General features: G+C 36.2%; 1 protein-coding gene across 4 annotated transcripts in view; it reads left to right on the forward strand.

Moving 5' to 3' along the window:
• Nucleotides 1-27,118, forward strand: part of AUH (AU RNA binding methylglutaconyl-CoA hydratase) — a 110,890-nt gene that overhangs the window by 25,445 nt on the left and 58,327 nt on the right. For all 4 annotated transcript variants that reach the window (XM_032095737.1, XM_032095738.1, XM_032095739.1 and 1 more), the window contains exon 4: nt 12,876-12,962. In XM_032095737.1, coding sequence (XP_031951628.1) covers nt 12,876-12,962 — 87 coding nt within the window. The remainder of the gene's footprint in view (nt 1-12,875; nt 12,963-27,118) is intronic.

Below are 27,118 nucleotides of genomic sequence, written 5' to 3' on the forward strand. Positions count from 1 at the left end.
GGGTGATGCCTGTGAAATCAAGGGAAAGAATGAAGGGTAGTGAAAAAGAAGAAAAAGACTTTCACCGATGTGAAATGCATTCAAGTGATCTAGCAGTTCAAATAGTGGTTTTTCTCAAGAAAAACTCCTCCTTTCTTTAATAGGATTTATGCTTGAATAATGACTTCAGGACTTCTTTAGAAGAAATTCTGACTTTCTCTTTTTTACCACATAGCACACTTCCTCCTTTTCTGTTTACAGCTCATAAAACTGGGTGTGCTGTTAGTTAACTATTTTTGTACTTACTGCTAATCAAAAAAGATAACCCCATCAGTATCGATTTCTTTTAATCTTAAAACCCCATATCTGCCATGGTCAGATATACAGTATATGCAAAATATTTGAGCCAGTCATCTGTGATAGTGCTATGAAATGTCTTTTTTTGATTACTGAATTTACTAGAAATCAAAGTGGAGCAAACAGGTTGCTGAGAATTTTGGGTGTGTTCATATTTTTTTTGTGTTGAAAGGCTTAGTACTACTTACTAAGAATATTTGGTCTGAATATTCCTTAAAGGTTTGAGAAGAAGGATGAAGAGTCTCACCACTAGCAAGTTTTGGGAATGCTTTCTAATGAATCAGAAGATAGAAAACTGTGTGTCAGTTGTTATTATAGGGATTTGATGTTAGCAGACTTTACTGCAAAGCTATTGCAATTGATACAAATGAGATATGGTACTACATTAATGCTATCTTTTTCAGTAGTAGTGGTGTTAGAATAGCCATATGTGATTATTCTAGTAAGTAAATTAGTTTTAGTTTTGGTGCTGATTTGTTCAGAGGATTTTGTTATGGAAGATGTAGAATAAATAGAAGTCACAATTAATAATTCCACAATTAGGTTGGAGATAAATAATAGGGCAAAAATACAGCTGTTGTGGCTGTCAGACTTTAACTTTGCTATTCTGTATAAGAATTCAGTTATGTTTAATGTAGAAGTTCTCCTAGTGAAGGTTGAATTTGAAAATGAAGAGTTGTTTGGGGAAGTTGAAGTTGAATTTTCAGACTACCAGAATGACTAAAGAAGTACTTCTGTAATGCTTGTTGTGGAAATAACATAATAACACAGAAATACAAGTTGTATAGGAAAAAGCCTTTTTGCTGTTGTTGTGGTTTTGTTAAAAGAAAAAGCTCTGTGTTGAATAATAATTGCAACATACATTGTTTTTTATTAAATGCTGATACTTATCTTTACCATGATGTGTGTTGTAAGCTCACAATCTTGTCCTTTAGCTGGGATATTTTATGAGAAATTATTCTAAGCTTGGAGCACACAGGTTTGTCATGATTTGATTGTTTTAAAGGCCCGTGGTTGTGGTTCCCAGCCACTTACCAGCTGACCTTCACTACTGCTACCACCATTTTCTCTTTCTGGATCTTCTCCATTGATTCTGTATCTGAGATTCAAAAATTATGCAACCTTTGTGCTGGTCTTCTGGGGTTCCTTATTTTTTAGCTTGACAGAACTCAGCAGAACTGTCACATAGCAGAGAATCAAAAATAATGTCGTAATTTACTATTTGGTAACGTGTAACTGTCCCATCCTTGTACTTTTCCACCAGTACTGGTGTTGTGGTTTAACCCCAGCTGGCAACTAAGCACACACAGCTGCTTGCTCATTCCCTCACCAGTGGAATTTTAGGGAGTGAATAGGAAGAGTCAAAGGTAGAAAACCTATGAATTGAGATAAAGACAGTTTAAGAGGGAAATCAAAAGCTTTGGACACAAGAAAAGTAAAAAAGGAATTTGTTTACCACTTCCCATGGACAGGCAGGTGTTCAGCCCTTGGCAGGCCACATCAAGTACAACTGTGGCTTGGAAAAAAAAATGACATCACTCCAAATGTCCTTCCCTTCCTCCTTCTCCCACTACACTCTATATCCTGAGCATGATGTCACACGGTCTGGAATACCCCCTTGGTCAGTTGGAGTCCCCTGTCCTGTCTGTGTCCCATCCCAATCTCTGATGCACCCCCAGTCTCCTCGCCATCATGCAGTGCAAAAAGCAGACAAGACTGCGGCTGTGTGTAAACCCTGCTCAGGAGTAACAAAAAACCTCTCTATATTATCAACCCTGTGCTCAGCACAAATCCAAAACACAGCCCCATACCAGCCGAAAAGAAAAAAAAATTACTCTACCCCAGCCAAAACCAGCACAACTGGTCTATTTCATGTTTCATGGAGGAAACTGCAAGAAGTCTTGTTGTAATATGGCTGTAAGAGGACAGGGACTAGGGAGTGACTGAGGCAGTTACTGGATGATGGAAATTTCATAAAGAAAACTGGTTGGTGTTTGGGAAAAAATTGACTTTAAAGAGGTGGGGTTTGTAGCTTTATAATGGTTCTTTTTTTCCCTGCTTCTGCAAGTGAAGATGAATTCAGGAAACACATGTGAGGTGTAAGCTGCCTTTTTTTTTTTTTTTTTTTTTTTTCAGCTGAAGAGGTTAACGGGAGGAATATTCTTGTGTGTGTCTAAATTTAGAGCTGAACACACAGGATGGAAAAAAAGCCAGCTGACTTTAATCTGTATCTGGTCTGAATTTGCATAGGCATTGGAAGAAGATTGTAGACCCTTTGTATATGAAGTTAGTTGTTTATATTCAGGATTCCTGTATTTTAGGTGGAAACCTGTGTGAATTAGCACCTGGACCTTTCACAAAGTCTCAGAATTCAAAAGCTTAAAGAAAAAAAATTAGGCAACCCTCCCCCCCTCTATCCCTGAAGTTGTACTTTCTGAAATATCCTATTTATGAGAACTGATATAGCAGATAGTGCTTTAAATATGCTGATCTGTGTGTAAATTATTGCAAGATATGTAAGATAACTTATAGTGGAGCTATAGTGCTGCCATCTTACCAGAGGGAATGTTTAGGACTGGCATCTTGCCACAGGCTTAAATATATAGGATTGCAGACATTTTGTTTGTTTTTCACAGTTTGGTTCTCAGGAATGCTTCTGTGACACAGAGGGCATATGTGCAAAAACTGCAGGTATCAAGTCATGCTAATAGCTGATCTTATATGGAAGAATATCAATATCCATTTTGGCTTAAAAATCAGATATCCACATTTAGATAACTTCAGGAATATATAGTATACATGAAAAAAAAGGGTTTTATTAATTTATATAGGAAATATACATAGCAGCCTTCAAGCCAAATTGTTTTTCTGTCAACCAAAATGACTGCAGTGAGCATCCTTCTCATTTTGTTTTGAAATTTAGAATACATCTGTCTTTTTATTATCATTATATGTAAATGCATTTTCCTTTGTACTCAGTTCAGGTGGTGTTTGCAAAGATTTGTGTGTACAGGTGTGCAACAGGATTGATGGTTGCTGTTTAGTAAAGCAAATGGCTACAATTGAAAGTAGATGGTTACTCTTTAGTTATGAAAGGTGCTTTAGCCATATATTGTGAACTGATTTCTTAGATAAAGTGATATTTAACAGGCAATTATGAAAAATATGTCGTAATCTCCTTAGTATGTTTGTGTAACAGTACCAAAGGCTGAGAGATAACCCAATTAGATAGGCATAAGGCCAAGGTCTGTGTTTTCAGCCAGTGACTGTTTGTAGCTCTTTGGCACTTTAGAGCCTGCTCTTAGTATATTAATTCCCTGTTATAGCTGGGTCTCGTGATAATGCTCTGGTATTACTTTTTTGGTTCCTTATGTTGCATACTCAGATATCTTCCTAATGCCCATGAACATATGTGCACTTCCTTATACTACTTTTCAATCATTTTGGATTTTTGCAGATGCTGACTTTCTAAGCATTTTGTGCATCTGGAAAGTTGAGTTCCGAATACTTATATGTAACTTTTGAACTTCTCCATTTTATATGAGAAGATTTTACGCACTTGCTTAGTATTTCTTTACCTTTGTGTTTTTTGTTTCCTGTCTTTGTTGAAATCATTACATGGTTTTTGTTTTGGGTGGGACAGAGTTAATTTTCTTCCCTAGTAGCTGGTACAATGCCGTTGTTTGGATTCAGTATGAGAATAATGTTGATAACACACTGATGTTTTGGTTGTTGCTAAGTAGTGCTTACCGTAATCCAAAGGCTTTGCAGGTGCACAAGAAGCTGAGAGGGAGCATAGCCAGGACAGCTGGCCCAAACTGGCCAAAGGGGTGTTTCATACCATGGAACATTATGCCCAGTTTATAAACTGGGGGCAGTTGCTGGGAGCTGCTGATTGCTGTTGGGGGGGCAGGCTGGGTGAGTGGTGAGCCATTGCACACCACGTGGCTTTTCTCCTTGGCCTTCATTTCTCTGTCTTTTTGTTACATCTGTTGCTGTTGTTGTTTTTATGAAGATGATTATTCTTATTTTACTCTGGTTATTAACTTGTCATTATCTCAGCTCTTTCTGAGTCTCATTCCCATCCCACTGGCAAGGGAGGTGCAGTGAGCAAGTGGCTGTGTGGTATACTTAGTTGCCGGCTTGGGTTACACCACAACAGAACTGCACAAAAATATAGCCATCCAAGTTATGTTTGCCACATAGAAGTGATGATCATGTCTGTTTACCTTCAAATTAAGAAATAATTAGAAAGGAAAAATATGTATGTATGAAAAAGGAAATATGTATGAGAACATGAGAGAGTTTGAATAAACTTAGAATAAATTTTGTGGGATTCTTTCCTCATTGAAAAGTTTCCAGGTATTCTGCAGCATGGGCAAAGTTAATGTGAATCTTAGTTTTTTTAATCTATCCTTAATGAATTAGAAAACTAAAAAAAAAAAGAAAAAGGAGGGGCGTGGTATGCAAAGCCATGTTTTACCAACAGTACATTATTCTTTTACAGGTTATTCTTTGAGGACATGGTCTTTTGATATATTTTACCTGTTACATGCATGTGTGATTTAAAACCTAAATATAAAATCTCAGAGCACAGAAAATGTAGAGGAAGTTGTACTGGCTTGTAAGATCTTCCTTTCAGTAGTACTCATAAAAGAAGCTGATCCTCAGAAGCAAGTTGCTAGCAGTTCTTTGTTTAGTAGCTATTTTGGTACTATTTTTTCCCTTTTTATCCTTAACTTTCAGATCTCTTGTATCTCACTAGCAAAATATATGATCCTTGAAGAGACAATGTTTCATTTCTTAATGTTCTGAATTAGTAACTGATTCATAAGTATTGATAGAGTCAGTTTGAATCTAAAATCTTGAAAATATTTAGGAATACAGTATAGCATATTCAGTACATTCTAAATTTATTTTGTGTGTTCTGTACCTTTTAAACATTAGATTTGAATATTCATTTTTATTCTGGAAAAAAAAAAATTCTGTTTTTTAATCTCTTGAATATCCTTTTTATATTTTTGTTTATTCGACCTTGGAAAATGGGACAGACTTCCAAAGCATTCAGTTACGCAGAGATATGCTTAGGATGGAAGAAGCTCAGCTGGAGTTTGAACTGGCAAAAGGTGTCAAGAGTAACAAGAAAAACTCCTGTAGGTATGTTAGTACCAAACATAAGGTCAAGGAAGATGTAGGTCTGCCGCTGCTCGGGTCTGACAGCTTAGTTATGGACAACACGGTAAAGGTAGAAGTATTCCATTTTCTCTTCGCCTTGGTCTGCATGGGAAAGGTCAGCTCCCAAGTCTCTATGCCAAGAAGCAACAACAAATTTAACAGCAAAGCAGTGATAGAGTAGGACTGAATTAAGGTCCGGCTGTAGCAGTTGGACACATACCCGTGAACAGGATTTGGTGGGATGCATCCGAATTGGTCCACCATCTATCTAATTTGAAAGGTCATGGAAGGCCTAAGTGACTGGAAAAGGGCAAATATTATACCTATCTACAAAAATGAAAATTTGGGAAACTGCAGAGCCATCAGTCTCACTACATTTTTGGGGGAAGTCATGGAACAAGTGTTTGTTGAAGTTTTTTCCAAGCATGTGAAAGACAAGAAAGAAAATGGCTAGGAAAACCCAGTTCAGATTTACCAAGTGTAAATTGTGGTTGACCAATATGATGCTTTCTGTGACAAAACCACTTGTTCAATGGATGAAAGAAGTATTACAGATGCTCTGTACCTTGACTTTAACAAAGCACTTGACATGATCACCCCAGTATTCCTGTAGACAAGTTGGTAAGATACAATTTGGACATACAGACTGTGAAAAGTGTCTCATCTCTAAAGATCAAAGGACAATGTGATGTTAGTGGCTCAAAGTCAAACTGTTAATGGTCCTTGGAATGGCATTCCTTGAAAGTTGGTCTGCTGGGTCCGGTAGTGCTATTCAATATCTTTGTAAATATTCTAATGATAGGACTGAACCATCCCTGAATTTGCAGATGACTTCAAAGTGGAAGGAGAGGGAGATGTCTGGGAAGAAGGAGCCACCATTCATTCAGAGAAACCTTGAGAGGCTGAAAAATTGGACCAACAAGAATTGCATGAGTTTTAACAAAGATAAATAGGAACTGCATCTGGAATGGAATAAACTTAAGTGACAGAACAAGCAGGGAGCACACTGGCTGCAGGTCTGCTGCAGAGCACTTGTGGGTTCTGGGGGACAGCAAACTTAACATGGGCTAGTGTTGTAATAGGGCATAAAGAAGACAAACAGTGTCATGAACTGCATCAGGAAGAGAATCATCAGCCGATCAAGGCATATGCTCATTCTACTCAGCACTTCATAGGCTAGCATAAGGTGATTAGAGGGTTGGAGGTTGGTGAGAGGGGAGAGAATATTGGTCTTCCTGTGCCAGGTAGATTCAGAGAAAAGTACTCTATTTACAGTTTATACAGTGACAGAAGAAGCAGTAGGCACCGGTTGCTCTAGGGGAATACTGTCCAAATAAAAAGAAAAATTCAAGTGTGAGAAGATTAATTAAGAATTAGTCATATAATAAAATAGCTTTCCCAGAGAAATGGTGGAATGTCCCTTGCCAACAGTATTAAAGACTTGGAAGGACCCTGGACAACCTAATCTAGGGCTGTGCATTTGATAGAAGTTTGGACTAGGTCATCCCTATAGAGATTTTATATGGGAAGATAAACCAGAATATCCAGGCTAGACTTGTCTATTATTCTATCAAATAGGTGGGGTTCTTTTTGTTACTTCGTGGAATGTGGTCCAGAGTGTCAATAGTTGTGATGCATTCTGCCTGTTCTTGATTGAGCAGACTGAACTCATTTGTGTTCAAGATTATAGTCAGTAATAGCTCTAATGGTTACAGATTGATGATCTGAGTATCCTGGGTCTGGCTGAGCTGGAGGTGCAATGGAATTATTACTGGTATGCATGCATATATTGTCTGCAAAGCATAAAGTGTTTTACATAGGCGAGAGATTTCAGTAGTGACTGGCATTGTTTTGTGCTGTGATTTGTTAAGCATGTATCTTTACATGCAGAAAAATGTTAGTTGAAAGCAAAGTAAAAATCATTAATCTACATGGTAACATTATTATGATCAAATTTAAATTATGCTTTCGTGGATTTTTAAAAGGATTTTAAGGATATAAATCAGAAGTATATATCAACAGAATAATACTCATAACTTATTACTGTGTTAACAAAGTTCTACTTGTGTTAGACTTGACACTATCTTTAAATAAATATATTTATTTCATGAGATATTTTAGTTTTAAAATTTGGAGCTAAGTTGTCCTGAATAGATTTCAGGCTGTAAAAGCTTTATTAATGAAATTTTTGAAATTTGGAGAAAAAGAAATATTGATAAATCTTTCGCATTTTGAATGTAAGTTGACTATAGTGTTGTCCTCATAAATGTACATACAGCTTCCTTTTGGGGTATTCCTAACTTCATAGAAGTTTATTGGTGTTTTGCTAATGGATTTCTTGCAATGGCTTCTCCAGAAGTTGGACACATTTGCTTTTAAATAAAGATATTTCCATGTACCTTAATGGATGGGTTTTTTTAGTGGTTATAAGTTAATCTATAATGTATGTAAAAGTTGGCCCTTTGCTCTCTATTTTATTTCATTCAGTATGTGTGGAGAAGGGTGGATATTAATTCATAGTCTGCTTAAATGCATTGTGTGGGAATAAGATGTGGGTTCATAGGAATTCTTAGCATTTTCGTTGATGAGGTAGTACATATTTTGTAGTTCTGGCTGAAAGCGTTTTAAGTTTCCTTCATAAATTCCTTAACCTGTTTGATTGGATAGGTGGTGCATTTGTGTTTTGCTGTTTCCAGTTCTTGTTCTTACTGACAAGATGCAGAAGAATTGGATATAGTATGCAAGAGAGCATCTTCTGATACTCCCCAGTATCACGTCCTTATTGAAATTTTGGTGTGTTGACAAAATTGGTCGATCTGTGTTTGGTAAAATCAAAGGGCAAGCTCACAATAACACTGCTGCACTAAGAATTTAATACTTTATTCTACCTCAAATGCCTGTGCATGTGTCACTTCCTTTCCACTTCTCAGACAAAAGACATATCGAGGACCTTTTGGCTCTTGGTCGAATAACTTCACTGTTTAATTTTGGTGTGCCAGCATTCTAAAATACCTGCTTTTTAATACAAACTATTTATTGAATGAAGTTAATTTTTTAAATGTCATATATAAACCATTATGTTTTATGCTTTTTTAGTTTAAAGATTTTGTGATGTGTTTTGGTCACATAGAATAGTCTATACAAGAAGATTTCTAGGCATTTATATTATTCCGAAAGTCAGGCTTATAGTTGGAACATATTTTACAAACACAACAGGACATGAATTCTGATTAGCAAGTTTGTGAAAATATCCAAATAAGGCAGGAGGCATGGGGTCAGAGTAATCACTGTAAAGGCTGGTTTCCTTTGGTGTGTCCTCTGAGTTAAAAGCTGTCCTTGTCATACATATGTGTAGGTGGAAAAATTCTGGTGAATAACAGCAATACCCCTATCTTGCTGGACTGCCCTTGGCTTTCCCAAATAAACATTTTCTCTGGCATCATTGTGAAGTGGAAGTCAGGCACATGCTGCAATAATTCTCTCAACTGACAGTGTACTACAGCCAACCATTGAATAGCCAACTCTTTGCAAAAGAGAATTATTACAACAGGGTTTTCATATTTAGGGGAAGCAAGGTAAAAAAGGCAAACAAAGTAACCTTCCTATTTTCTTCCAATATTGGAGGAGGAAAATGAGAAAGTGGTGGATCAAAATCAAACAGAGATTTTCTTTTGGATTGACAAACATCAATACAAGTGTAGGTAGTATTTAAAACAGCATGCGTGTTCCTTACATCAGTTTCGAGAATTGATCTGGAAAGACCAGATCACAGCTGACCTCTAAAAGCCTGCTGTTTATACTGGTATTTTTCAAACATATGTGTTCATTGAAAGTCATCAGTAAAGTTCTCTCCAGCCAGTTTGCTGCGTAAATTTTGAAGTGATACTTCTGTGAATTAAGTTAATTCAAGAAGAGTTTACTCACAAATGGAGAGTACCTGACCGAATCCTAATACAGCTGTGGGAGGAAGTGGTTGATGTACTGTCAATGTAGTCTTTCACTGTGGGACTTCTCTTTTGTCCTGCAGTAGCAGCTAGTAATTTGAAAATGGCATTTTACAATCTTCAAAAGGTAGTTCGTAAAATGTTGGGAGCGGTGAGATGAGAACTGGAGAGCATAACTTCTAAAATCACAGCTTCTGTTATTGTTCTGAGTGGATGAAAAGCAGTTAGTGGGACAAAGCACTGACATCAGGAAGCTTAATATGGAGAAAACAATGATTCATGTTCCAGTACAAACCAGATAGATGTGGTGGTATAATTACAGTGTACTGTCAAAACTTCAGCAGTTCGTTTGCCTCAGCCCCCTGGTAGCTTGGGTTTTCCCTTTTCCTTCTTGGGTAGGAGGTCTTAGAGAGTTCTGTGTTCAGTGTGGTGGACCCACAGTAGAGCCTCTGGAGTCTGCTGGGAGTGGATATGGGTGAGCAGATAGGTCAAACTGTCCACAGATTTCAGCTGTGGCCCATAGAAAAATTGCGGAGTTTTGTTGTGTCAGACATTTTGTGGTTTGAAACCTTAGCTACTTTGTTGCTCTCAGCAGTTAAGCAAATACTATTTTCAGCTACTTTGAAGTAGAAAACCGGGGGTGAGAAGAGGGGTCTTTGATTTCAGTAGCTGAGAGAGCAGAACTCTCTGATTGAACCTGCAATCTCCTTCATGGTTAGCTTCAGAAAGGTAACCTTTTCTCCTTCTGACTTGAGAACAGATTTTGAAGAAATATATGAACAGTTCTTTGCTATATGGGTCAGAATTCTTCAATAATTTTTTGACAAGTAGTCGAATCTTGTAACAGGAACAAAAGTATTAAGTTGGTGGCAGTTCCATCTCCTGTGACCCAGAGGATGCCAAGGCATATGTTCTTCTGGAGTGCAGTGAATGGCTTCTGACTAAAATTCTTTCCTCTGAGGAAGGGAACTTCGGTTACTATTATTATTCTTTGGAAAACTAAAATAGAAAAAGGGCTACCAAAAGGGCTCTTTCAGTTTCCTTGACATTTGTGAGGGAGAAACACTTAAAAAAAGGAAATGTTAGTTTACAAAAGTTGGTTAAGACACTAAGATCATCTATGTATTTGAAATTTCTTTACAGTATTCAATATCATTAATTTTAAATTAGCGGCTATATTTTAATCCATTCCTAAACAAGGTTTTTGCTAAATATTTAATAGATTTATGTAAATCTCTTCAAGGAAATGTATATTCTAACTGAAGGAAGAAGTCTGCAGTGTATTTTTTATTTTAGAAGGGTTGGGGTTTCTTTTGGTTGAGTCCCTTTTTCTATTCATGTATTCTAGTCTGAATAAATCAAACCCTAAAAATTGCTTTAATCTTATACTGACAGAAGATTTTCTTACCAGTAATGCTAGTTGTTTTCTTTATAATGCTTTTCAAGGGGATGCCCAGTGATTTCAGGGTGTGGAAGTTTTGAGTCAGTTTGCACAGCCAAAGAGGTTTTTGTTCATAAAGCATACGGTTTCTTACATAGGCAGTGATTTGAACAGAGTTGAAGAAGCTAGATCCAGACTTTAACTGATATCAAGTAAATTATATTTATTTGCATGCTTGCTGATGTGACTTCTAAAGCAATTTACCGTTTAACTTCTTAAACGTGACATTTCAAAAGCTCCTTTTAGCTCCAGAACTGTACACATAAATGGATTTGTGAAAATTGCTCGCAGTTTTATATGATTTAGAGTTCTATCCAGATTCATGGATGCAAATTTTGTTTGTTTTTTGGGTTCCTGGCAAGATTTCTTCATGCACTGATTATGAATTACTAAGGTAGCAGTTGCAATTTTGCTGCAGTGCAGGCTTGACTGTAGTAATTCCTGTTTTATACTGTCTGGTCAACTGGCCTATCCTACTGTCTCAGCTGGGGCACATTCTAGAAGGTTGTTTGGCAGTTTTTGGCAAAGTGCCTCATAGTGTAAATTAAGCTTAACATTATTTAGCAGGCGATATGCAAGTGTAGCCAGGACTGATGCTTCATTGTTTTTATATTGACATACACAGAAGGAGAACAGAATGAGGAGCTTTGCTATGACAGAAGTAGAAGGAAAGATGTAGAGCTGCATTATTTGGCATGGTACTTTAAAGCAACAACTGGATGTCCATCAGAAAATGTCAGATTAAGATCCTGATTTTCACAGAGCTAACCTAGAGTTGTTTAGCATTACAACTAACGCTGTCAACAAAAGTATGTCTAAAACTATGTTTGATGAAGAGAGTCAGGTGGCCTACTGTGAGTTAAGTCCAGAAAGTTAAAAGGTGAAACGAAGCCTGTGACTGCATAATTTAAAATTCTGAGCTACAGTCTTAACTTAATCTGAGTTCAGTGCATTTTCCTGAATGGATAGTATTCTCAGGGTAGAGAAATATAAACCTTTTTTTTCCATTTTAAAAAATTGTCTTGTTTAGCCTTTTCAGTCATGCAAAGAGACTACCTCAATAGGTTAGTTTTTACCAAATGGAAAAAATACATGCTAAGTTGTTGCCTTGTGACTGTTTCATTTCTTTGGAGAACAAATGTGTCTATGCAAGTTTTGCCTGTTTTATGTATTGTTCCTCTATAAGAAAGATAGGCTTCCATATTTAGCTATGATGATGATGATGATGGTGATGATGATGTTAGTTTGTCTTTTTTTTTTACATACTCATGAGAGAAAATGTCAGTTTTTCCTATAAGTGAGCTTTTAAAAACACATTTGTATCCATGCCTAGCTATAGTATGCTTATTAAACAAAATAATTTTTTTATACTCATGAAGAAATAGGTAAAAATTTTCAAGTTGTGGCTTTTTTTTTGATGAACAAAAAAATGATTGTATGTAACTTATTCCAAAATAAATTTAAATAAATGGGTGAAAAGTGAGCTGAAAAATTGGTCCACTGCAGCATTTTTATTTAGATATAGATAGTCTGTTAATGTAAAACCATGCAACATATGTACTGTATGATCTACCAGTAAGAGAATAACAAGAGTACATTATGAAAAACACATATTTATCAGACTTTGTGACACAGTTGGGAAAATAAAATAGTACTACAGGTGAACTATAAGCATAAATGCTACTGTTCATAAACTATTTTAATAAAAGAAAATGTCACTGAGAAGAATATACGTAGTGAAAATCTCATTATGGATAATTTCTTTTTTTGTTTGTTTGTTTTGGGCTTTTTGGTTTTGTCTTTCCTTGATAAATAGTTCATGTTTTCCTTGAAATCTGTGGAGAATTTATGTAACCAATTTAAACTCCTTGTCTAGAAGTAGATTTAAAATTTTTCTGAGTGAAGAAATATTTAACTTTTGAAAATGTATTTACAATACATTACAGCTTGCTAACGTATATATGAAATGTCACTTACAGGTGCTGACCTTAAAGAAAGGGCAAAAATGCACTCAAGTGAAGTTAGTTCTTTTGTCTCCAGAGCAAGAGCAACTATTAATGAATTGGGTAAGTAACCTCTCCCTCGAAAAATGTTATTATAACTTTAACCTGAGAATGTTAGATCAGATGAATGATGTAAACATGCATAGTTAATTCTTGACAGGTAGTAGAGAATCCCTAACTATGTACTATCACATCACAGATCTTTAATTGGAAGGAACCCATAAGGATTATTGAGTATATTGATAAATGCATTCATTCTTTTAAAGTGTTCCAAGTTGAGTTGGACTTTTTTTAAGAATGCTAGAAAAGTAAAATATCAATTGTAATAGAGGTGATTTTCCCTGCTGTTTGCATAAAGGATGGATTTTTCTGTGACATAAAGAAGCTTTAGTTTTTCCTCTTGCATTCTTGTGGTTGGTATAATTATTACAGTCTAATACATTCTAGAAAAATGTTAAACATCAGATGCTGATAGAAATTTAGCTACTAAGGTCTTTTAAAACTTTGTTTAATATGTTTTGGTGTAGTAAAACCTGTTAATAGTTTCAGATTTTAATCAACTTGTACCAGTTTTTAAGGATAGTAATTTCTCTAGGTTTTACTTTACGAATTCGCCATCAAATAATTATATTTCTACATCTCTGCTGATCAGTTTAAATATAACTACTTTTCAACAGGTTGTTGCCAATGTGATAGTGTAGTGTTCCAAGTTTGAAGGAATTAATTTTCTACATTTAACTTCTATATAAAACGTATTCTGTCACTTGAAATTTTGGCACACAACTCTGAGGAATAAATAATTACTCAGAAAATTTATTTAGATGCATTTCCTTAAGAACACTATCTCAGATTTTGATTTGGCAGAATGTTATGAATGGATACCAGTTTTTTTTTTTTTTTAGGTAAATGACAAACTGCTGAAGTATGAAACTTTGATTAGGTAATTCATGGAGATACTTATGTCCTGAAATGAATGTCATGTCTTTGAAGTGAAGAGACACTCAAGGTTGTTTAAATAAGTGAAATCTGAAAAATATCTAGAAGTGACTGGATCATTAATTTCCTGTGTCTGATGCTGTATGTCATGCTGGTATTTCTCCTTTTATTGGAATGCCAAGCAAGTGGCAACAAGTTGCTCCATTAATTTACTTTGTAAGAATTTTGGGAGGCTTTCTGAGCATTAAGTTATAATTTTTCAGCCTTCCTTGGCTTGAAGTTACTGGAAATATTCTAAGCTGGTATTAGTGTTTAAATATGGGCAACTGATTTCAAGATTTTCCTATGATTAGTAAATAGGTCTTTTTATTTTAAATTGATTATTTTCAAATTTTTAAGTGAGAAAATTTGTAAAGTCTGAAGGAATATTTGGATTTGGCATTCTTCACTGAATGACTGGAAAATATTCACAGTCATTTGATGCTTTGTTTTGCCTTAGGGTTGAAAAAACTTTGAGAAAAATGTTTAATTGTTGTCATCTTCATTAAGATTCCTGTGAGAGTATTTAACTACTGAGTATGTAAGCAAATTTTCAGTGTTATCTAAAAGGCTTACAGTGAATTACTTGAAGTTTAGGAAAACAGTGTGAGTGCTTTCATTCCTTGATCTCTAGTCACTTGAGAAAGAAGCATGGAATTGTGAGCAAGTGGAATTAATATCTGAGAATCAAGGTTACTGAAGTACTGAGATACAAAAGTTTGTGTGGGAATGTACTAGCAATTTGATATGCATGACATTGGTTGGAAAAGAGAAAGAATTTGAAGATATAGCCTTTGCCTGATAGTTAAAACTTTTTGCTGAAGTTGACCAAGTGTTTCTGTGCTCACTCATCTTTGCCTCCTCCTCCCCCTTCTCTCTCCCTTTCCCTCCCTTTTCCTCCCTTTGCCTCCTTCCTTTCCTCCCTCCCTCTCTCCCTCCCTCCCTCATTCCCTTTTCCTCCCTCCCTCCTTCTTTCCCTCCATCCCTCTCTCTCTCCATTTCCATCCTTCCCTCCCTCCCTCCCTCCCTCCTTCCACAGTAGATGTAGTTATAGGATGGATTAAACATTTTTCTGGGTCTTTGCAGGTCAGTTTGAAAATCATAGAACCACAGAATGGTTTGGGTTGGAAGGGACCTTAAGGATCATCTTGCTCCATCCCGCTTACAACAATCAGGTTCACTAGACCATTCTCAGAGCTCCATCCAGCCTGGCCTTGAACACTTCCATGGATGGGGCATCCACAGGTCTCTGGGCAGCCTGTTCCAGTGCCTCACCACCCTCACAGTAAAGAATATCTTCCTAAAACCTACTTTCTTCCTGTTTGAATCCATTCATCTTGTCCTGTTGCTACATGGTCTTGTAAAAACTCCCTCTTCATCTTTCTTCTAGGCTCCCTTCAGGTACTGGAAGGCTGCAATTATGTCACTCCAAAGCTTTCTGTTTTTTAGGCTGAACAATCCCAATTCTGTCAGCCTTTCCTCATAGGAGAGGTGTTCCATCCCTCTGATGAACTTGGTGTCCCTCCTCTGGAATCACTCCAGAGTTCACTAACACCAGCAGGTCAATGTCCATCCTGTGATAAGGACTCCAGAGCTGGATGCGTTACCCCTGGTGGGGCTCTCGTTATGTCATTCCCTACATCAGACAATGGTAGACAATATTGAAAAAATATGTATATGAGGTTAGATTAGATGGGTGCATGAGATGTCCCGTTGATGATGCCCTTATGAATAGAAATGAATATTAATTTTATGGCAAGTCAGATGTTCTTAGTTCCTTTTTTTTTAATTCTTCTGAAGAAGTGATCTGTCATTACAAAGCGTAATTTATGTAGAACTATAGGGACATTGTATTTGCATTTGGTCACTGCAATTAAGCTGTATATTGAAAATAATAATGGTATTTTTCTTGCCAGGCAACAACTAGAATGCTGTGAGATAGTTAAAGAGGGGAAACAGTTTTCAAATTAATACTTACCACTGCAGAATGTTACGTAGCTAGGGAACAATATTTCCAATCTCCTATTTTGTTCTTTTTTCTATCCGAGTTTAATACTATAATCTCATTTAAAATATATTCTACTTTTTGCTTTTCAGAACTAGGTCATGTTTTGATAATTGCATTTGTATTCGGATGTGTGACCTAGTAAGGAGTTACGTCTTTTTAGCTATATTTTCAGAAAGAAGACCATTATGTTACCTTTACAGATGAAATACAATAAAGGTTAATTATGTCTTGAACAACCAGATAAACTTAGCTTTTTAGAAATGACAGCCTTTGGCTTTAAGTAGTTTCTGTCTTCATTACATTTAAAATCCTTACAGTGGTGGTTTTGTAGAAAACTGTAGTATCATTTTGAAATATAGCTACAAAAGAGAATTTTCTGGAAATTAAAAGCATACTGCACTTGTTTATATGGTAATAATTTATAACTTCTTACTAAATTTGGGTGAAGAAGTAAGACTGCAGTAAATATGACTTTGTTTAAAAATAAATGCATAAAAAAAGAGCTGGAAAAATTGAACTGAGCCATTAGTTGCGGCACTTAGAGCTTTAAGTTGGGGAGGGGAAAATCAAAACAGTCTCTATTTTTAGCAGTAGTTGCTTTTGCTAAAATTATACCAGAATTGTGGAGGTGGGTTTGGGCTTGTGTGTGTGTGTCTGGGGGTTTTTGTACTTTTTTCTGTGTTGTTTTTTTTTTTTTTTTTTTTATAGTAAGAATGATAAGACTACTTGTCTGTTACTATGTTCTGCCTTGAAGCACTTCGTTACTGATGTAAGTCTGTCTTTACCCTCAAGAAATTAGGAGAGAAAAGCTTTAATAGATCTCTTGTAACCATGCACACAAGACATGCCTCGCTAAATTAAGTCAAATTATAATGATTTCCAGAAGCCTTGTTTTTGAGGCTTTTGGGGGGGAAAAGCCCCATCATTGTGGGTTAGATCTTCAGTATGTATTTTATAGTATGCCTCCCATTAAGTCCATGTTGTTATTTATACTGACTATGGGATCAGGGCTGTGATAGTGTATATATGTTATATTTTGGGATTGCAGTTGCAAAACAGGCTGAGGCTATGTATGGAGCTGGATGCAATAACCACACTCCTCAATAAAAACACCACGTTTAATAAAAATAAAACCTGAAGCTGTAGAAAGAATTTCAATTCAGCAAACACATGTAATTATTCCAATTGACGTTTGGCCCCAACCTCTATTAAGTGGGAAACACCATTGATTAGCAAAGCTCTTCCAAAGAATGTAAGCATAAGTGCCCAAATCCCATAAACAGGGAATAAAAATTGGAGACTGACTTTCTTGGTTACTTTTTAAAATTAATGTGTGGTCAGGCTTGTTTTTTATTTCACATTTGGAGACAAAACACCTTACGCGTGGCGTGATGGAACCTAGATCTGAACTAAGTTAAGAATGAATTTTTTATTAAAATACTGAAGTTACTTGTTTTCTGTTGGTCTTGTTGAATTATAAAAAATCTTAAAGGTCTTTATTAAAAACATTTGATAAGTTTTGATGCATAAGCTGTGATACAACTTTAAGAAGTGGTGATATTTAGTAACTTTGTATATGTAGTTCTATCAGATATGATTAGTTTTAACATAGTCCACTTTGAATGAGATCATCTCAGTGAAAGCACCTTGTGGTCAGTTGCTTGTGTTTGTGGTTTTTATTCTGTGCTTTTTATTTTATTCAGAGCAGGTACAGTTCTGTATTAACAGATTTTGTTTTTCCTTCTTCAGGATTTTTTCTGTCCGTCTGGCTTTCAGTCATCACCAAACTTTTAATTTACTTAAAAGAGTGCACTTGTTCATCCTTCAGACAAACACCCTCTTTTCAAAAAAGTTCCTAGTTTGACTACTGAAGATCATGCATACATGCATTTTTTGGTGCCACATTATATGCTATGGTTTGGTTTTGGATGCAAGCTGTCAAAAATTGGTTTCAGAGGTCCCAAGAATGGTATCAGGATTATAAAAATTTTCACTTGATTGCTGGTCTGGTAACTGCTACCACACCTTCCCATTGTGAAGGCTTAAAAATAAGCAAGAGATATCACTGATGAGGTCGGTGCTGTGCCTTGTTTTACTCTTTGAATTTCTGAGGCTTCTGTGGAGCTGTGGTTAGCATTTTGAATCCTGGTTTAGTAGTGAACACTCAGAATTTACCAAATTTAGTAAATCCGTCTGTGTCTGCTGGAAGTAGATCTGGCCATCAAAGCTAGAGTACTCTAGTTTGGAAATCCTTTGATAAGAACTGTGGATTTCTCTCTTAGGGAAGAGAGATACAGGCTATGAGTTGCATTTACTGGGAAGCTGAATGAAATTTCAGATAGCTATCAAATTTGAAAAAAGACAAATTACAGGTAGCAGAACCATGCTTAGCAGCTGGCCTCAGGCATCGTGGTCTTTCTGTGTTGCTGACACTGTGAAAGGTAGATTTTAGCACAGCATTCCGCTTACTGTATTATGATGTTGCCTGTTTGATTAAGTGTGCAGCATAACTAATAGTCCTTGAGCACTAGCATTCTGAGTGGGTTGCTGGGCTCTTGGTTGTTTTCCAATGATAGATTTATTTCTTCTCTTGATATTGAATTAATTTAAGATAGCCTTTGACTAAGTGTTGTCTGATCCTGGTGCTGCTGTGCAGCCATGACAATTAATATAGCCTCAGCAGTAGTTTAGTTTTCCTTCTGGTGGTAATTCCAAATGTTGTTCTGTGAGGACAAGAGACTATGCTCTGAACATGGCTCTTTAAGTTTCCTTCCACGAAGGTAATGGTACCAAAAAGTGGGTGCTGCTTGCTCAAATGGTTTATTGAGATCAGCATAGCCAGTTTGCACTGTGTTAAAACAGGCCTCCCAGTATCACTTGCTGTCGAGGGCTTCCATTCCTTCTCTAGAGAGCCACACTGTGCACGTTTGATGCATTGGGAACACTATCCTTTCCTCAATGGAAAATAACAAACCCTGTTCAGGTTTGAAATTGCATGTTTCAATCACTGACTGAGAAAGAATAGTTTGTTAGCTGTTTGCTTTGCCTGTCTTGGTCTCTGGCTCTGTTCCTTGAACGAATTTGTATTCAAAGAGTAGCAACTCCTGACATGGTACTGAAAGTATGATGTTGCTCTTCTGCCAAAGAAATCCTGAGCTCACTGCTTGGGCCAAGTAGGAGGCTTTAACTGCAGACTAGCATTGTCAAGTCTTGTATTGAATACACCTTTTGCTTAGGTAGGCACTGGCTTGATGATATTACTAAACTAGCTTATTAAAAAAAAGAAATTTATGCTTACTGTGAAATGTTAGGGAGTGTTTCTTCTGTAGTGTTCTGTGAATGAACTGGCTTGAAACTATTACTTGGTACATTATGCTAATTTAGAAAGAAAAATCTTTTAGCACTGGACTGGGGAATGTATCGTGTCAAACAGCAATGCTAGTAATAATAGAGTATGTGTCATCTTCATTCTGTAAATCAGACAAGTAGACAATAAAAAAAATGAAAACCGTATCCAGTTTGATTCTCTTAACAACTGGAGATTATATTAGAGACTATATAGTTGTGTGTGTACATTATATAGAGATTATAGTTTGAGTTTTATTTTGTGTGCTCTTTAAGAAAGAAAAAACTTTCATGGAAGTAGAATGGAAAAATGTAACTGAATTCATTTAACTCCTTTTTGTTTTGTAACTTCACTGCTTGATTACATGCTGTGCTGTTTTTGTGTAGTAAGTTCTTAAATCTACTTAGTAAGAGTAAAAAATGCAAAAAATAATTTTCATTTTTCTTTTGTCCAGAGCTTTCATTCATTTGCACAGAAAGTAGATTCTGTCATCTAGGTTTTACTTCATTATTGTCTTACTGAGGGCAGAATGAAACTACAAGATGAAACATTAGTAAATATGAAAGAACTGAAGAATCTGTTTATCAAACTGAAGTGTGTGAGATGATTGAAATATCCAAATGATTTTTATATAGTACAAGAAAATCAGGGAAAAGTTGGATACAGAAAACTGTAGCTAAAGGGTTTGATTAAACCATCCCTTTCATTCCCATTAGTTTCCCAGTTTCTGTTCTCAAGAATGTGAAACACACTGTCTCTCCCACTTGTCCATAATAAAGTAGCAAATAGAAATTTTTAAAATAAAGAATGTAATATTCCTCTATTAAAGTTTAAATGGTTTTTTTCAATTCAAAAATATATTATTTCTAGATCATATATAAGAGTGAGTGATTAATGGAGGACACTGGGAAATTAATAGGATTGAGTGAGGTGTTTTAGCCATTGTCAATATAAATGGAAGAAAAACTTTATTAATACCTTTTGCTTAATAATCATCTGTAGGCAATGTGCAGTAACCATTTTCATTAAAAAGCAAAATTTCTTTACAAATACTAAAATATACATATTTTTATGCAACTCTTTATTGTTATTGTCTGCCTGAACTTTGAAGGTATTAAAGCAAAGACAGTAATGTTCAAACAAGTCTATCAACAGTTGTAGACTAGTAAGCTTCTTATGTAAAGCACAGGAATTAGAGTGTATCTAAAAGCCTTTCACAGTTGTAACTGGCAAATGTATGGCACAGAATTGCATATCCAGACTTTAAAGTGTGGTCGTTTATGCAGCTGAATATATTTTTGAAACATACGGCAATACAGAAATTAATTGAATAATCATTTTGCCATTATTTTTGCACTTATGAAAGGTAAAGCTTTGTAACATTTAATTACTTGCCATGTGCAGAAATGGTTTGACCAATCTTCTTTACCCCGAAGTTCGTGTAGGAAGATTTGACAGTCTCTCTCAGCCACTTTCATATGTTGCTGCATACACTGGTTGGTTTTCTGAGTGTTACAGAATGGATGAAAGTACTTGTTGAAGTATTTTGTTTCTGTCAACTTTTTTCCCCATAGGAGAATCTTTTTTTGATGGTAGTAGCTTGCAACTGAAAATGAAAACAAACTGTTGTAGCCACTGACTTGATTACAGATTTTGCATGGCAAGGTAACTGCCTGAATAAAACTGTCATTGCAAAGGTTGTATTGCCATCGCAATGTTGTTTCAGGAAAAGGTCCCCAAAACTGAAATCAAGATACAGTGCTATGTTGCAATTATTTTTCTGATTTCCTGTGATATAAATTATTTAATATGTTAAATGTAATTTTGTGACTATAATGTTCCTAGTATAAAGAATATTCCAATTACCAGAATTGCACATGGGCTGCCTCTACTTGCCACTCAAGTGGCATAGTTTATGCCCCTTTTTTCTACGTTAAAAGATCTTAGTTTTTGTAATCAGGAGCCACATCACCAAGAGACATCAAGAATCTGGGTAGTGAAGAGGTGGAAGAGAAATCTATTCTGAGTTGCAAAATAAGAATATTTAGGTATAAAATTATTTTAAAAACAAAGTAAAAATCCATTCCCAGTTATTATGCAAGCTAGGATGTAATTTCAAATAATAATTACTGCTGATTCAAAGTTCCTATTTGTGTCTGGGACCTTTTGAAAATTCTTTTATAACTGGTAACCAGACAACTGGGAGATTTTGGGTTCCTAAAGAAACTCTGTAAAGTAACAGATCTCAAACCTGTCAACACTGGTGTAGGAATCATCTCATAGACCTGCAATATTATATAGGTTTAAACTATTGTTAATTGAAATATACACTAAATATAAATACTATGTAAATAAGTGCATTTCTTTGTAATAATAAGACTAAAATTTGTAATTCTATATTTGACATTCTCAGTATTAAGATACGACTCTTTTTTCCTCTTTCTTGCTTTCCTAATGGGTGACCTTCAATTATGGGGTTTATCTACACATATGCACTTAGAGGTATTTAAACATTTTGGGGGCATGTGACCATTCTTTTTATTAATTTGAAGCCCCCATTGTTAATACATTTAAATAAATTTACTAAGAAGTGGGAAGAGACCTTTCTTATCTGTAGATTAAATTTTGTTCTTGGAAAGGTTCTGGGACAACTAATCGTGGAAAGTAAACTACTAGTGGGCACACAAGGGACAAGAAAATCATAAGGTATAGTCAGCATGGAGTCAGAAGAGGGAAATGTTGCTTAACCAGTTTTACAGCCTATGGTGAAATGATTAGTTTGTTAGATGAGAAGAAAGCAGTGGATATTGTCTACCTTGACTGTAAGGCTTTTGACAGTATCTCTTGTAAAATTTTTGTAGAGTAACTGGTGAGTATGGACTGGATGAAAAGGCAGTGAAATGGATTGAAAACTGGCTAAATGAATGGGTGCAGACTGTGCATTAGCAGCATGAAGTCTGCTTGGAGGCCTCTAGCCAGTGTGTATCCCAGGGGCAGTGCTGGGTTCAATCATGTTTCACATCTTTAATGGTGTGGATGGTGGGATAGAGTGTAGCCTCCGCAAGTTTACTGATGTAAAATCATAAGCAAAGGGTTGTGCTGCCATTCAGAGGGAACTCAACAAGCTGGAGAAATAGACTAACAGGAATCTCTTTAATTTCTACAAAGGAAGATGCAAGCAACCTCATGCACCGGGTATATGATGGGGGTAATGATATGAAAAGCAGCAGCACAAAAAAGCCCTGCAGGTCTCAGTGGGACACCAAGTTGAATCTAAGACAGCACTGTGCCCTTGTGGCAAGGAAGGACAGTGGTATCCTGGGCTGCGTTAGGATGAGTATTGCCAGGAGTTGAGGGAGGTGATCCTTTGCCCCTCATCAGCACATCTGAGGCCGCTGCTGGAGTACTATGGCCAGTTCTAGGCTTCCCAGTGAGAGACACAGAGCTACTGGAAAGTCCAGTGAAAGGCCCTGAAGGTGATGAATGCTCCAGAGCATCTCTTCTGTTAGAAAAGGTTGAGCAAGCTAGGGCTGTTCAGCCTAGAGAAGAGAAGGCTTGGGAGGTGATCTCAGCAGCACATATAAGTATCTAGAGGGGAGGGTGCTAGAAGATGAAGCTAGGCTCTCTCTGGTGGTGTCTAGTCTCAGGACCAGAGGCAATGGGCACAAACGGGAACAGAAGAGATTCTCCCTGAGCATTAGGAAGTCCTTATTCACTGTGAAGGGGACTAAGCATTGATACAGTTTACCCAGTCGGGTTGTGGAGTCTCCCTCCTTAGAGATCTTCAAAAGCTATCTGGACATGAGCTCGAGCAACCTGTTCAAGGTGATGCTGGTTGAGCAGACAGGCTGGACAAGGTGAGTTCCAGAAGTCTCTTTCAGCCTCAACCATCTGTGATTTAAGGGTTTCTCATGTGCTGCAGACCTATATAGGCAGATACTTGCCGCACTTCCTTAATCTGCCAGAGTTAGATAACAAATTGTGGAACTGTTAATCTATTCCTCAATTTATAGCATACTTTCTTCTAGTAATCCATGTAATACTGACAGTATGCAGGGTATTTTTATACAATTCATCCTCTTGGCTTTATGTTTTATGAAACCCATTATTCAAAAGGAAAAATGAGCTGCTGGAAATGCCCCCTGAAGTTGCTTGTTCTAGTAAGCTGTTCACTAAACAACCTTATTTGTCAAATAATCAAAAATGCAATTGTGGAATGAATAGCTTGGACAATCTATTTCTTTGTTCTGTGGCAACTCAGTTGTGTTGTCATTTAAAATTGAATTCTGTAGCTACTTTGGTCTTAGATGGATGGTCACGGTTTTTGAGGCAAGTAGAGTATGCTTACTACTTTCTTTTCAGTTTCATTCTGGGAAACAATAATTCTTCCATTCATAATTAAAGACAAGTCAGGGTTATGTATCTGGTTCAGTAGGTACTAGAGGTAGTGACCAGCTTCTGATTTGTATCTGAATAGCTGTTTTTTCTGGAGATTGGTTGCCAGAGATCACTGAGTTAGGATGAGAAAGGAACAGTAAGAACCATTTTGAACATTGTCCAGGTGTAGGACAACACCGGAAGTTAAGGTGACTGTCTTTCATTTTAATGTTTCATATCATATGCATAAAAAGGCAGGCTTTAAACTGGGTCTTCATTTGAATGTTTGTAGATACCAAATTCTGACTGCTATAATTAGTTGAATTGAAAATATTTGTCCTAAACTACCTAAAAAAGTACTTCAAAAATAGAAGTTAATTATATCTAAGGAACTGGATAGAATTTGTGCATTGTTAGGTCTTGAGGAGGCTTTCATGGAATTTTCTTTTCTGATTCATGGGAATCATGAAGTGTTACTGCAGTAGTAGTGCAGACTTTTTACTTGAAGAGAAACTGAATTCTATGTCTGCTGGACTTCAGTTCTTTAATGATGACTCCTGTATTCTAGGGAAAGAAAGAGAATACTGCAGGTATTCTTCAGATTGATTGTAACAGCTGGCAATCTACAAATAGGTGATTCTCATACACTTCATTGTCACTTGAATAGTCTAAATCTCAAAATCTTTTGTCTAGCTCAGGAATAGTTTTTTTTTTTTTCCTTTTATATGAGTATGTGGTACAGTTGCTTACAGAAAATATTACAGGTATAAATTTATTGAGCAAGCAAGGAGGACACTCGTAGGAGGTTGGTCTTTTTGAATTTGATATATTCTGAATTAGTAATTTTTTTTCCTGGATGTTAAATATTTAAAGTTAACCAGTTTGGGCAAGTCCATGCAAGTTGACAGGAACACAAATCACAAAGTCTGGAATTCTGGATAACCGTATTATTCTTCCTCTGCCTGTTTCAGGAACTCACAGTAAGGGATCAGCATTTGTGATAGGTCTTCCTTTGAGTAATTGGACACCATCTAAAGAAAGTGGTTTTTTGCCTGTTATGTAAAATCTACTGTATGTAATATTTCATAAAAACAAGGCTACTTTCATATGTACTTTCAAATTGTTGCCATTATGGTTTTACTACATGTGTTCATTCTTCATACTTCCTTCTTCCTTGCTAACTGTGGAAAGTAGATTTTTCCTAGTTGATCAGGCCACTTATTTTTTGTCAATAATGAGAAACTGAGGTTGTGCAGGAATAGAAAAAGGCTGCTTGAGGGTTATGAAGAATGTGTCATATGCAATCCAGTTTCCACCCAGCAATTATGTAACATATCTGTAATGTTATAAGAACTTTTTTAATAAAGTAGTCAGAAGACTAAATAGTCATTTATGATTCAGGTCACTAGACTCCAGGCAATTTCTGCTTTCTATTTGGGGAATGTCGGTGTCCGCAATAATATGAATCAGCTTGTGTGGGTGTTAAGGCACACATCTGAGAAACTATTTAGTGGTCAAGTCCTTCAGACCAGGTGCCTGTATTCATATGCTGGCCTGTTGTTTGTCGTATCATGGTCTCTAAGCAGAAAGGAAATCCCTTGTTAGTCACCAGCAGTAGACATCATGTGGAAAGTCACTTGAGGATGAAATAACAATTACCTGCTTCAGAACAACTGTGATTCTTTGAAATTGCTTCCAACACATTACATGTGTTTTTGTATGCTTAATTGCAAAGTACTCCTCCTGTGACATTGTGTACTCATGGCAGAATTGTGGCAGAGTTTAGCTTACTCCATTCTACATCTTTCAGTAATGAAGATTCACAGGAGAGCAGGAGGTATCCCAAGACTACAAGATGCTGCTGGTCAGCCTAATCTAAAACTACATGTGACATGTCTGTTTACCCGGGATGTATTCCTGAAGTTGAGCTGAAGGTTCCCAGTTACTGCAGAGTAGGAAGCAGGTCCATTTCTTTATATTGCTGTATATTTCTATTTTCTCTGAGCTGTTTATGGGTTTAGTTTAGCTTTCTAATGTTACTAAGTTTATTTTCTTTTATTGAAGTTCTTCGGTTTACCTGTTGGTCACTCTACCTGTATCATGTCTTGAATGGCCTGTAAACATCCTTTTTTACAGGTTTTGTCAGCTTCTGTGCTAACAGATCATTCCTCAAACAACCTAATACATAAAATGTATTTTGTTCTGCTTGTTCACATTTGTCTTCTCTTCAGTTAGAAGTCTCTACTCCTGGGATCTCAAATGTAGGGATGTGTTTTTGTCTTATATGTGGCTCTGTTGCTGACATAACATAAACTGAATTGGACCCTTCTATTTCTTTACTGTACTTAGAACCTTACTTTTCTGTAATATAATTAAGCACTGATGTTACATTAGGATGTGACTATTGGCGTTTGCTTAGGATGTCTTATATATGCAGAATAGGAGTGTATTTACAGAATAAGCAGCATGTTTCACATTAGATGTGTGAAGTAATACTTTCTGAATTCATTGTGTGAACTACCTTACTATTTTGTGTCCTTCATATTCCACACTGTGATGTACTAGGGTAACTCAGTGAAATTCTCTAACTAAGGTTTAATGCTGGTCATTACTTAGCCTTTTTAACTACTTCTAACATCATTAATCTCTCTATGTATGTGGTCTACTCTTGTCTCTGTGTTGTACTCGCTCATTTAATTTAGTTACTCTGTTTCTTTTATGTATATCTTAAATTCCTTTTTGATTTCACTATGCAGCTCATGATTGCACCCTGATAAACCAGTATCACATCTAGAATTTAGCATGTACTAATGAGTCGTAGTACAACAATTACCTGAAATTTATATCCTGTTATTTGAACTGTGGCTAAAATATGGAATGTCAAAGTATAGAGCCACTAGGCTTCTTGGCAAAGCTTTAAATATTTTTTTATCACTCATACCAAACGAGCCTTGTCATGTAGAATCATTGTGGAGATTGACCTGTCTCTATGTGTAATTTATGGTTCCTAAAATTTGAGTGCATACAACTCAATTAAGTCTACAGGGCATTATTTGTCAAACATCATCTCTGTTTTTGTTATGGGCTCAACAGTTTTGGCATTTGTATATTAAAGTCATGCAGATAAATGTGATCAGGTGCCTCTTATGCTACAAAATACTTATACTCCAAGAAGCTTTACCCTTGTTAACAAGTTTTAGTAGCCTGGAAACTCAGTTAACAATCGCAAGTGATTACTAACTTTTTGCTTTGCTAGTTTTTCTGATGCTTCACACTAACATATTAAAATGATTAATTTCTTAAATTCATTTAATAGATACACACAAGGCCATTACAAGGAATTAGTATTTTGCCTTTCATTCATTGTCAACTCTTATGCCAGGTGATCCTTTCACATTAATATCCTTGGGAAGTGATGATTCTAACATACATTATGAAACTGCTTTTTCTCTCCTTGAATTATGAATTTTTATTATTTCATGATAGGAATGCTGCCTGTAATTCTTGAAACCA

Source organism: Corvus moneduloides, chromosome Z (genome assembly GCF_009650955.1).
Source record: "Corvus moneduloides isolate bCorMon1 chromosome Z, bCorMon1.pri, whole genome shotgun sequence".
In the NCBI taxonomy this organism is placed as follows: Eukaryota; Metazoa; Chordata; class Aves; order Passeriformes; family Corvidae; genus Corvus; species Corvus moneduloides.